Source organism: Solanum tuberosum, unplaced genomic scaffold (genome assembly GCF_000226075.1).
Source record: "Solanum tuberosum cultivar DM 1-3 516 R44 unplaced genomic scaffold, SolTub_3.0 scf00706, whole genome shotgun sequence".
NCBI classification, from domain to species: Eukaryota; Viridiplantae; Streptophyta; class Magnoliopsida; order Solanales; family Solanaceae; genus Solanum; species Solanum tuberosum.
The window spans coordinates 43,738-57,088 of NW_006239626.1; the positions used below are offsets into that span (position 1 = coordinate 43,738).

The 13,351-nt window shown below is 34.6% G+C and overlaps 1 protein-coding gene across 2 annotated transcripts; it reads left to right on the forward strand.

Annotated features, from left to right (window-relative positions):
• The first annotated feature begins 1,412 nt into the window (after positions 1 to 1,412).
• On the forward strand, positions 1,413 to 11,492 carry LOC102583958 (N-acetyl-D-glucosamine kinase-like). Of its 2 annotated transcripts, XM_006366941.2 has the most exons (7): positions 1,416 to 1,747; positions 3,036 to 3,183; positions 3,709 to 3,900; positions 6,511 to 6,639; positions 6,838 to 7,007; positions 9,677 to 9,807; positions 11,104 to 11,492. In XM_006366941.2, the coding sequence occupies exons 1-7, from the start codon at positions 1,573 to 1,575 to the stop codon at positions 11,179 to 11,181; spliced, it is 1,023 nt and encodes a 340-aa protein (XP_006367003.1). In that variant the 5' UTR covers positions 1,416 to 1,572; the 3' UTR covers positions 11,182 to 11,492. The 2 variants fall into 2 exon arrangements, with proteins under 2 accessions (XP_015160677.1, XP_006367003.1); XM_015305191.1 differs by lacking the exon at positions 9,677 to 9,807 and having other exon boundaries at positions 1,413 to 1,747.
• The last annotated feature ends 1,859 nt before the right edge of the window (positions 11,493 to 13,351 follow it).

A 13,351-nucleotide genomic window follows, 5' to 3' on the forward strand; every position in this document is an offset into this window, starting at 1 on the left:
ATATATTTGCAGGAATTTGTAAAAAATCTATAACAGAGGTATGAATGGATCAGATCTGCAGGAGAGTCTTAAGATCTGTAGGAGAGTCTTAACACCATTTAGACTTATTTAATAAGTTATAAAATAATATTGTATCACCTCTCTCGGTCTTTGCGTGACTTTTGCTCTCATAACTACAAATTAACTTTCTTCCTCTCTTTTCTCAATCAAACACCAATTTTTACCTCTTGAACTGGTACGTTTTCATAATCTTTACAAATATTTTTTTTATATTAATAATTTTTTTAGGGTGTAATATTAATGTTTGTCAAGAACACTTGCTGCAATAATATTTTTAGTGATTGATGTTCATCAAGGTTTTTGAGTGAAAAAAAATACTATTCATAATTAAAAATAATAATTATGTATACATATTTGAGGTCTCTTATTAGAATTTTGTCTTAGGCCAATAATTTTATTGAAACACTTTGATCATCAAATCCGTTTGTGAGATAACACTAATATATTATTGTTGTTGAACTAGTTGGTGACAAAAATAATGGAGCTCTTAATAATTCTCCATCCCAATCTTCAGTTTCAATTGGAAAGAAAAATTGGGGAAGAAAAGAACAATTGATTAAAAAAATAGTGCACCTACATTTGAAGAATATATGGAAAAATTAGTATATTTTGAGTGTCCACTACAAAAAAGCATGAATGATGTTAGTGGTTCACAAGTTAGAGAAATGGATTAAGGTTATCGGAAAAAAGATAAGAATTCTTTAGTTTTCTAATTAGCCAAATATATGTTAGGCGTTGATAATGTGATACCTTATTTATTATTTTTCAATTAGTATTTATCATACTTGTTGAACTTTTTGATATTATATTGTGCCTATAAATACTTTTTATTCGTGATTTTTTTATGTTATGCTTGATGATTATGATATTTTTTTAATCAAAAAGTAATATTTTTTGTTGAAATGAATTTTTTACAACATTTTATTAATATAATGTTTGATTACATATGCACGTTCAGATATTGAAGACAAACAATAATCATTTAGTGTTCAGATTTGTAGACCGCATCTTAATATTCAGATGTGTATTCAGATCTAGACACCTAGCTCTTAATACAAATCTTAATGTTCAGACGTGTATTCAGATTCAGAGATCTTAATCTTAATGAAAACAAATGAGGCCCTTAGTTGGAATTGAACACACATTGTTGAGTCTCAACTCAAATTAGACACGTCTTTACAAAATTTCAATGTCTACCGTAATCACTAGCATTAATCATTATCGTCATTATTAGTATAAACCATCTGCATTATCACTAGGGAACATAATATTTAATTTATTATAATTTGAATGGTATATTTACTATGATAACAAATTAAAACATTATGCACGTGAAGCAACCGTTTTACTATCATTTTTGCAGTCGAAAATCGAAGTCAACTGGTGTTCACAGTACAACCCCCATTTGTGTATATATTGAATGAAAAAAAAATCAATTCGAATCGTATTCTATATTTATCCTAAAATATCTTAATCCTTCCCCCATTGAAACTGGTGTTGTTGTTGGTAAAAATGGGTTCAGAATCTGATGATTGCAAGGTGATGTTGGGTGTAGATGGCGGCACTACCTCCACTGTGTGTGTTTGCATGCCACTTCTTCCCTTTTCCGATATCCATAATCTCCCTGATCCACTTCCAATTCTCGGCCGTGCCGTTGCCGGCTCTTCTAATTTTAATAGTGTTGGAGGTATATATATCTTTTACTTGTGAGATTTGGACAATTCAGAATTTCCCTTTTCAGAAACCCTTAAATTCATTGGAAAATATTATTTATTGATAAAGCAGGCCAATTTCAGCAGAATGGATGATTAGACCTAATTGCTGCTTTGTATTTAAGGGTTTCAATATATGAATGTGTCTGCTATAATTCAAGCGAAAAAGGGATTTTTTTTTTTTTTTGTGATATGTTGGTTGCTTTATTTTCTGGGGTGCTTGTTAGTTATTCGAAAATAATAATTTGGAAGACCTTTTTGAGTTTTTGGTATCTAAAATGTAGAGTCCAACTATTCTTTGTGCTTTCTCGGGTGGGGCAGGGAAGAAGGTAGAAAGAAATGAAGTAGTTCATACTAATCAATCAACTATCTCTTAATTCCACACTAGTTGAGGTCAACTGAACCTGACAGACACATCTTTTTCCTTTTGGGAGCGCACTCCTAGTAGTGGGTATTTCGTAGGACTTTTGATATCCATTGCCCAATCTATTGTCGTATGTACGTGGGTGGATGTTCCAAATCCAAATAAATCGAGTGTTCGGAGGATTCATCATAGTTATGCTATTTTTTATGACAAGGGAAACCCGCAGTCGTTACCCTTTGGGTGCGCACAGGGTAAAACCCCTGCTCCTATGCAATAGCTCGCAAACCACATAGGAGAGGTAACCCGTACTAGGCAAGCCCGGTGCGATGAGCTCGACCCAGAAGACAAACCCCTTGCTTTCGCTGGTAAGGAGTTTCGAACTTGAGACCTCCAACATGGAAGTCCCAAGCCCAAACCACTGGGCCACCCTGAAGGGTCATCATAGTTATGCTATATTTATGCTGGTTGTCCACCTGCCACAACCATCCTTCTTTATCTGCACTTGAGACTGACTAAGCTGGGGAAAGCTTACATAGTGGAATTAAGCAGGTCAAAATCAGAAGCAAAATTTATATATGTAAACATTAGGATATTTGTACTTGACCATAAGCTTAAGGTCTTGAATTATTATGTCATTTGTTAAACATGCCTTTTGGATTATTTTGAGCATGAATGGTCATCATTGCAAGTTAATTATATTGGATTCAAATTTAATGCTATGAGCAGAATACTATTGTGTATGTCTGGATTTCAACTGTTGTTCAATTGTTGAAGTTTGTTAAATCAACTGCTAGAAGTGTTTTCCTTACGATTGGAGTAATGTCATAAGACAGAAATGTTCTCGATTCCTAATAGATATGAGTTTCTGTTTCTTTATCATTCTCGGTTGATGTTTACAGAAGATGTAGCTAGAGAAACACTGGAAAAGATTATAGCAGAAGCACTGTCTGATGCTGGTGTCAAACGGTCAGCTGTTCAAGCGATTTGTTTGGGTTTATCCGGTGTGAACCATTCAACGGATCAGGAAAAAATATTAGGCTGGCTGAGGTTTGCTCCGTGCGCTCATTTGTTAAAAGATATTTTTGCTTGTGGAGTCAATCTTGTATGCAACTTTTGAATTTAGTATCAATATTAGGCTGCTGACATTTGCTTTTAATCACTGAGAATTCTGCTGTTCCAGCTTCAAAACTAGGTGGAATAAAGGGTTCCGTCCCGCCTCTACCCTTCTCCACTCAAATATTAGACTTGGCCCACCAACCAGAACTTGAACTCGTGATGTGCTCTTACCTTTTTACATCCCGTGTTGTACTATCTTCGTCAATGAACTATCGCCTGGGAGCTTCAGTAGTGCTAATTTTTAGCAAGCAATTTCACATAATTGTGTCTTGTACTCTAATTGTTTCGAAATTATGGGACATTTTGGACCCTAAACTAATTGTTCTAAAACTATGGTGCATTCGGATCTTGATATGCACAATAATTTATAGTAGTGATAACGATGTATTTAGAAAATTTATTCAAAATGTATATACATTTCACTAAATAATTGTCAAAACTATGATTTTTTTACAGGAGCACTTTCCCAATTCATGTTAAGTTGTATATTCAGAATGATGCCGTGGCTGCTCTAGCAAGTGGCACGATGGGAAAACTGCATGGCTGTGTTTTAATAGCTGGTACTGGAAGCATTTCTTATGGATTTACTGAAGACGGAAGAGAAGCTCGGGCCGCTGGTGCAGGGCCTGTTTTGGGTGATTGGGGGAGGTAAAGTTGGTGCGTATTCATGTTTTTTCATAAAGATACGTATTCTTCTATGTTTTCCTCTTCCCCATAACTTGAAAAAGACGAATATGTGGAGAAATATATTCTGCAAATATATACTGGAAATTAATTGTTATTTTTTGTTTTAGCTTTTTGCCTTTTTTGTCATAAGAAAAATATTCTTCTGCTGATGTAAAATTCTGGCATATCAATTGGTCTTAAAAAGGTCTCCTTATGCCTGGTAAAGTTTAGCGGTGTAGCTTTCTATGCTGCTAATATTGTAAATTGCATCATTGGTGAGGACGCTATTATGTTCTGAATAACAGTTGAATTTTCAGATTTGTTTGCACAGTGGCAGATGTTCATCTAGCATGTTATGCGTGTTTTGCCAACTGATGGCTAAACTAGAAATCTTGAACTTGTTGCATGAGTAAAGAATTTTGTAAATATAGAAAGCGATTTGGATAGATGACAGTTCTACTTTTGATTGGAGCTGGACTTTGTACTAGAACTGGATTCTGGCTTTGTGTCCTTGTAGATTATTTTACTTCAACGTATAGGACTCTAGTGAGTTTATTGGTTCTCAGAGGTTGCGTTTTAAATCTAAACTCATTCAGAATATGTTCTGAATTAGAGAGCTTAGTTCTTTCCTGTTGGAGCACTTGAACTAACTCTTTTACTAGTTGTGTATCTTAGTTGAGGACTAAGTTGCTCGGACTCTCCAAAAATGTTGCCGCATCCACGTCGGATCCTCAAAATGCACTACTTTTGAAGGGTCCGACAAGTACCCGATGACTATGAAGAGTCCGAGCAACATTGGTTGAGGACATTGAAATGATACTCTGTTCTCCTTATTCTGGTTGACTTATGAATTTGGTAATAGCTACTTTAATTTGACAATTGAAAGAGATAAAAATGATCAAGGAATAAGAAGAGACATCAGAGAGCTGTATTCTCTGTTTTAGCAACTTTATTTACATATTCAAATTGCATTCAGTTTCCATGTGCATCTCAAATTGGCAGTAACTCTGGATTCTCCTTCAAGCTTGTCACAAATGTCATATTTCATGTGCCTAGCTTTCAATGAGGTTGTATGGAATAGCTCCTACTACACCCTTGGTTAAGGCCATGGTGAATTGATCCCAATTTTCGGGGCTGGTATTATGATTACGTGTCCAACTTTTCATTGATATAGTGTCTATCTTCCTTAACATGATTGGTTATATCACATTGAAGTGGATTCTGAGCTCATTTCTCCCTTGTCCTGATATGGTGTCATTGGATGCATTATAAAATTTAAACCTTGCACTGAGCATCATGGTCAATGTAAGTCATCGATGCAAGAGATATCCCTTGATGCTTTTTGGCACCTAATTGGGCTGCCACAGATTGAATTAACTCAGGTTACCATATTTCACCTAAATTTATCTGGGGTAAGCTTTTTGTAAGTACATGTGATATTCTGCTTTGATGCCTGTTTCTAGTTCATGTGGTTATTGAAAGAGAATAGTATTACTTTTCTAGAGCTCTTTAAGAGTGAAAAATTCAATACTCTAAATCCGACGGATGTCCATTCTTGAAGTACATCTCAAGCAAAATTTACAAGGAGAAAATATCCAACTGACTTTGAAAAAATGAGTCGTATCTAATGCTGGTTTTAGGATTTTGATAAGTTTGAGAACACATATATGTACTCTACTGTTCGCTTGTTTTCTGTTAATTTCTCAATGACTATAGTGATTTGTTCAAATTCGCACTTGTCCATGAGTTACATTTGGGTTAGGATACTCCTAGCACAAAGCAGTTAAGGATCTTTAATTTGTTTGTTTTCTGTACCTTATTTGTACGTCATTTTGGTGTTTTTGAGGCGAAATAGCCCCAGATCAAGGATAGGGCTGAATACTACTGTAATAATTGATAACTAAGGGGTCGTTTGGTAGAGTGTATTGGAGAAAATAATGCTTGCATTAGCTTGATGTATTATTAGTACCTTGTTTGGTACACTTTTCTAACCTATGCATAACTAATGCTTGTATTAGTAATACACTCTATTGTGTATTGAAGAGTGTATTACTAATACCATCTATTTCTTTGCATTAGTAATGCAATGGGTTCTAATGCATGCATTAACATTATTAGAGACACAATTTTCCCTCAAAAACTTTTTTTACATCCTTTGCACTCTATTTTGGAGGGTATTTTTGTAAAAAAATATTTTTTCTAAAAAAATTATGTAATGCATAATATTTTTAGTACACCAAACCAAACATTGCATAAAAAAAATCTCATCATAACTAATGCAAACATAACTAATACAAGCATTACTAATACACTATATTTTGCATTATTCTTATACACTCTACCAAACGACCCCTAACACTACTAATTTTTTCAAACTGCCCTTTATGTTCTTTTTTGTGTTCATGTCATAGTGTTTCACTGTTCAGGATATACACTTATTTAGGTTTGTTGCAAAAGAAAGAGAACAATAAGTAAACAAATGAATAAATGAAGAAAGAACACAGAAAATGCTGTATTTGATAAAGATTATGCCACAAGTGAATTTGCTACTTTTTTGAATATGATCATAACTATCAATTCCTGATAGTGCAGTGGCTATGGGATTGCAGCTCAGGCATTGATTGCAGTGATGAGGGCTCATGATGGTCGAGGTCCACAAACAATGCTCTCAAGTTGTATTCTACAGTCACTAGGTCTTTCTTCTCCAGACGAACTCATAGGGTATCTTCTCTAAACTGATGCGTCAAAGTTGATGGACATTTGAAGTGCCTTCTCCAGCTTCTTCCATTAGGGAAAGGATTGTAGATGAATGAAACCCACCCTGGGAAACATTTAAACCATATAAACTGATGAAAATTAAAGAATATTTGCTTGAGAACAAAATTTCAGCTATTTCATTTCATTCTTTTTGGTATCTAGGTGGACCTATGCAGATCCATCTTGGGCTCGCATTGCAGCACTTGTCCCAGTAGTTGTATCCTGTGCGGAGGATGGTGATCAAGTTGCTGACGAGATCTTACATAATGCAGTTCAAGAATTGTCTATAAGTGTCAAAGCTGTTGTCCAGAGACTACATTTGGCCGGGGAAGGTTTGACATTGATTTTAATAAAAAAGTTCTAATTTTATTTGTTTCTATCATGCTCTTTTTTGCATGCACTTAAACCCTCGATGATCAATGACAATGTAAGAGATACATGTCTACTCAGCTACGTTTTGCTTGTTATCCTCTCCTCTACATAGTATTGATGTAGGTTCTATACTTTCTGGTATACTTCTTGTATACAGGTTGTCTAAACATCAGTAAAATTATTTACCGTATCAAAAGCAAAAAAAAATAAAAAAATCCTGCTAGTACTCGCCTATTCACACCTCGTTCTAATTTTGTGACTGAGGTAACTAAGAGAGAATGCGAAATTCTATGGTTGAAGAAGATGAGCCGAGCCGTTGCAGATTTTAAGAATTTTTTTCAGATTTGCAGATGATTTTCATATTATTATTGGCCTGATAAATATATTACTCCCTCTGTTCCAATTTTTGTGACTTACTTTCCTTTTTAGTCAGTCCTAAAAAGAATAACACATTTCTATATTAAGTAACAATTTAACTTTACAATGTCTACTTTACCCTTAATGAAATGATTTATAGTCACACAAATTTCTATCATTCATTTTGGACCACAAGTTTTAAAAGTCTTCCTTTCTTTCTTAAACTCCGTGCCGAGTTAAACTATCTCACATCAAATGAGACGTAGGGAGTAATATTTTAAATTACAGATTATGTTTAGGTCTTTTAAGTTCAGTTAATATTTCATGCCATTATCATCTTTTCCTATCATCTTCACTTTGATTAGCTTACTTTTGTGCTCTCTCTTTCTATAAGTAAGACCCTTGTTTCTTCGTATTCAAAACTGATAAAGACTATGAGTTAATGTTGGCTGGGTGTGGTGCTATAAAGACATTTTTTTCTTGATGCCTTGAATCATTGAAGATGAGATTCCTCTATTAATTTGGGAATCCTTGGAATTATGCTAATACCCTTTTATGTAGCTCATGAAGAATAAAAAAATTATGAAGTATAAAAATATGGGTTGTCCTATATTCTTGAGATTTTTGTTAGATCTGTAGATTATTCTTTATGTATTTTTAAGTTACTTGCATACATTTCTTTATGGTTTAGATTAGATGTTAATCTAAATTTCTTTTAGGCCATTGTCACTATTTCCTTGTTTTCTGTATGCTTATATTTTACTCCCTCCATCCCACTTTATGAGTTTGACTAGGCACAGGGTTTAAGATATGGGAAGACTTTGCAATGTTCCAAAATTATCCTTAAAATAAATGAATCTTTAAATAGAAGAGTACACCTTTGTGGAGTTTTTGCTAAATAAGTGGGAACCCAACATGGGTAATTTTTTTGTTCTGTTTTGAAGTTGGTAACTTTGTATTTCTATAAATGTTAAAAAAACAAACTCAGTACTTCGGTATACTGAACCCAATTTACAGCAAAAAGACTCTTAAGAAACTGAAGCTATTCTAATCTCCTAAATGGAGTCTAGTACATCTAGAATTTCTACAGTTTCTTTTGAGTGTGTCTGTCTACACCAAAAACAAAAGAGCAGAATACAGTTCACTTTTATCTTCTGCAATGAGTTGCTCCTATTCTCAAAACATCTGGAATTCCTTTCTTTCCAAACTGTCCACCATATGATAGGTGGTACAATTCTCCATCTAGCGCTGTCTCTAACCTCCCATCCTGCTTCTTCCCAGCTTGCTAAAGTCACTGATAGGTTTCCTGGCATTGTCCATGTGATGCCTCTGAGAGCCAGAAACATCCTCCATATTTGACTTGTGATTTTGCAATGTTGGAAAAGGTCTCACTGTCTCAGTAGTTTCCCCACATAAACTGCATCTAGGGAATATAGTAATCCCTCTTTTCGTCAGGTTGTCTTGGCCCTTAGGTGAGAACAGCTTCTCTTGTCAGAAGCCAGAAGCCCGACAAAACAATTAACCTTAAAACGTATCTTGGTCTTCCAAATGTGTTTCCAGCAGGGCCACTCGTCAATTTGGTAATTGGATTGATTTAGGTCGTTATAGGCTACATTCACTTTATAAACACCACTAGTCCACTACTATGACCATTTCACCACTATTAAACCCTTCCTTCAGATTGGCCCAAGTTTCCAACAGATTGTAGAAAGAAGTGACCCTACTCAGCTCCCAATCAGTTGGTATTCTTCTGCAAGTTATGCCCCATCCCTTGTCTGTCTGCTGTTCTGCCATGGCTCTGTGCTGGTGTAGGACTAAAGTGAAAATATCAGGTAAGCTCTCTTGCAGGATCTCAGTTCCTATCTATACCTCATTCCAGAAGTCAGTTGTTTTCCTAACATGGGTAAGCTGTTGATAGTGTCATTAAGTATTTGTCAAATAAGGAAATGTGTCATTCTTTTTGGGAGTGACTAAATAGGAAAGTGTGTCCTATAAATTGAGACAGAGGGAGTAGTTAGATATGGAGTCTTATTTCTGGTAAGAATTCTAGCTTGTTCAAGGCTCTCTATTCGATAAACAGGACTCTTGTATACTCCTACTTTGTATTAACACTGGATGAAAAGCTGATGAATTGATAGGGTTTTACATCTCTTTCTCTAAAACTGTCTAATTTTCTCTCTTAATTTGTCTCATTTCCCCTTTTCAATTTCCTTTCCTGGCCTTTCTCCTATCTTCCTTTTGGTATCAAATTCGTGCATGTTGACAACTACAGATGGGAAAGGCTCCTTCCCTGTTGTTATGGTTGGAGGCGTACTTGGAGCTAACAAGAAGTGGAATATAGGGAATGAAGTTACTAATTCTATTTTAAAGACTTATCCTGCAGCTTGTATAATTCGACCAAAGGTTAGTACTGTTCTCTCGGTATGATTGAGTCTTGTCCAGTTTTTAACGACAACATTGGGTAGGAAAAGAGATTCTTTTCATACTGCATTCTTTGAAGTTAGTTGAAGGAAAATGCAATCTTGGTTGTCATTCAATGTTTCAGTTGATATTGCCATACTTTCCTGCTTTCTGTTGTTTGTGCAGTCTTTGTTAGAGCGTCGCTTTATTGTGCTCCTTATCTTCCGTTATAGTTGGAGGCTTGGAGCTGCGAGTGCAATGAGGGAGTACAGGACTAATGAAATATGATTGGTTTAGCGTAGTGAAAGATGTTACTTTGTTATGCGTCCAAAATTCTACTCTACATGCATTAAGGGAAATGTTTGTGTTGAAATCCTTTCAAGCGAATAATACAAAGCTTATATGATAGATTTGGAAATAGCATTTTAGATACCCAGGAAAAGCAATTTAGAAGCTTTAAGTTTTTTATATAGCTCACAGCTAACTCATAGCTATCTTAGACTTCTCAAATACATTAGGCTTCCCTCAGAAATGCAATATATAGTCTCTCCATCCTGAAAAAGAAATAGGAAACATGAAAGGATGTGGAGTTCGAGGGTAAATCTAATTTTTTGCTGTAACTTTGTAAAAATAAAAGTTTGTGTAAAAACTACATAAAAGTGATATAAATCAAAAAGTACCACTGCCATTCTTTTTCATTTCATTTGTTTAAAAAGAAATGATGGGTTTAGAGTGCAACAGTTAAAGTATCTAATATTTGATGTAAATTAGCTTCCTCAATCTTTTCGACATAGAATTTACATGTATAGGAACTACTTAGAGTACTATCAAACATAACTTCTACTAATAAAGCTATTTAGGGAACTTCCAAATATGTTGTGGTAAAGAAAAAGATGTTTGCTTACCATTGTTCGTATAAAAAGATTGGTTTACCTATAAAAAACGGATTTTAAGAAGCATACGAGTCTTCTAATTCTTTGCTTCTTCTCTTCATTCTTTTCAAGGGGTGTGAGATTCCATTAATTCTTGTAACCTAATAGGTAAAAGCTAAATATTGGTCCCGTCTTGTGAATCCTTTTGACATGTTTTCTCCTTTGATATCTGAGATAGCTACATTATCTGTTAACGGTTTCTTATGCAGATGAATAACAAAGTAAGCAGGATACAAGTTTCTTTTTTCTCTACTTTACCCATTTTTTCTTAAATTAGCTTCGTCTTTCTTCCAGGGAACTGTTATCGTCTTAATTTTCCTGATTAATTTTCTCCTATGTTTAATGCTTCTGTCACACAATTCTTCAGGTGGAGCCTGCGGTAGGAGCTGCTTTACTTGCATTAAATTTCCTGATGAAAGAAACAGTAGCGAATGACCACAGTTGAAACCTGATTGTACAGAGTGTTTTAACTGTATGACCATTGATTTCAACTCCGGGCATGTATGTCCATAGATCAGTGGATTATATTATGTACTTTCCTCTTTTTCCTTTGCATATGCAGACTGCTAAATGTGATAAGGTATTCAAATGACCCTTGCACCATATTGCTGTAAAGTATCTTTGTTTCCTAAGGTTGGCAGTCTTTTTATGCCGCGGAACTGGAAGGAGATTGTGTGGTCATTGTTGCATTTGTATTCCAAATTGATACATAAATTTAATGACATACCAATATCTATATAATAATCTTTTACGGCATTCTCCTCTCTCGTGAAAGAATCTCTATTCTCCATTCATGGCCGTTTTGGGAATTGGGTTGAGCAGTTTTTCATAGATCGCGTGAATATTCTTCTTAAAGGTTGGAAGGCAACAGTCCATTCTCTTCCACTTTAGTCCAATCTACGCTAAGCTGCTATTCCTGTCTATTCCAAGCAAATTAGTTATATGTGTTCCTGCAACAACTTGCTATCATATAGATGACATCTAGAAAAAAAAAAGTGTTTACATTTACTAAACTGGGACTGCTATACCAATTGACGCAAACAAGAAGTGAATGGAAACGGTTGGTCTAGGAGCGAAGCTCAAATAAGATGATGGCTAAAAAGTATTTTAGAAAGAGGAGAGAAATATCTTATTGTGAAAATCAATGAATATGAACTGTTACAATTGGGATCTTATATGTATATACTATACTGAATGCCAACTATTACAATTGGGAACTTGGAAAACAAGTGGTTTTAAACTTATTTTCTCATGTTTGATTGGCGAGTGAAAACAATACTTGGGTAAACTACATAAATGAGTCATAAAACTCAACACAATTACATATTCATACCCCTATCCAAAGTAATTCAAGAAATACTCATTCTCTAAAAAAAAAATAAGTTCAATCCATACCCCCATTCATTAAGGTTGATAATTTTCGCTTAACTGATACTAAATTAGTATCATATATTGTAATGATATCATTTAGTCAAATGACACTATAAGAGTACATGTATACTGTTGTGGTATCATTAATGTTTCTTGTTTAGAAATTAATTCATTAGTCAATGATACTATAAGAGTATATATATATTGTTGTGGTATCATTAAGGTTTCTTAGTTAAAAATTACTTATTAGTCAATGATACTATAAGAGTATATATATATTGTTGTGGTATCATTAAGGTTTCTTGTTAAAAATTACTTATTAGTCAATGATACTATAAGAGTATATACTCGTATAGTATTAGTCTGCTCTTATAGTATCATTGACTAATGAGTAATTTCTAAACAAGAAACCTTAATGATACCAATACAGTATAAATATATTGATTTAGTATCAATTAAGCGAAATTATCAATTTCAGTGATACCATTACAACATATGATATTGATTTAGTATTAGTTAAGTGAAATTAGGGAGGGGGTGGGGGTATATAGTGTAATTATTTATTAGGGTATGAATGTAAAGAGGTACATATTTGTAATTATTTTGATTTTATGGGGTATTTTCTTAGTTTCCCAAAATATTTTCTAATGTTTGATCGGTGAATTTAAAAAAGTGTAACTTACAAAAATGATTAAAAAAAATTAGAAAATATTTTTTGTGTTTGGCTAAAGAGTAGAAAATATTTTTAAAGAAAAAAGTTTATGATTCTAAAATCAACCCCTATAACCAATCCAAGACCCAATACTGACACTCAAACTAGGACACGATCCCGGTGATTGATTCGGAATCCAATCATGTAACCTAACACTTGACCTAGACCTGATCTCGACACCCGAATAAGAAGACGACCCCGACGATCGATTCAAAATCCAACTTAGGACCTGACTCCAATTCCAAACTCGGATCCAACATTCGAATTAAGATCCAACTCCGACATCGACACACAAACTTGGACACGACCTTGATGATCGATTTGGGATTAGATCTCGACACCAACTCCTGACTCGGGACCAACATTCAAACTAGACCCGATCCTAATGCTGACACATACATCAACACTTGACCTCAATGAATGATTCGAAATCTAATCTCCACATCTAACCTAGGACCCGACCCCAGCTTAGAACTCGACACCCGAACCAAGACCCAATACTCGAACCAAGACGACTTCTTAATCTGGATCT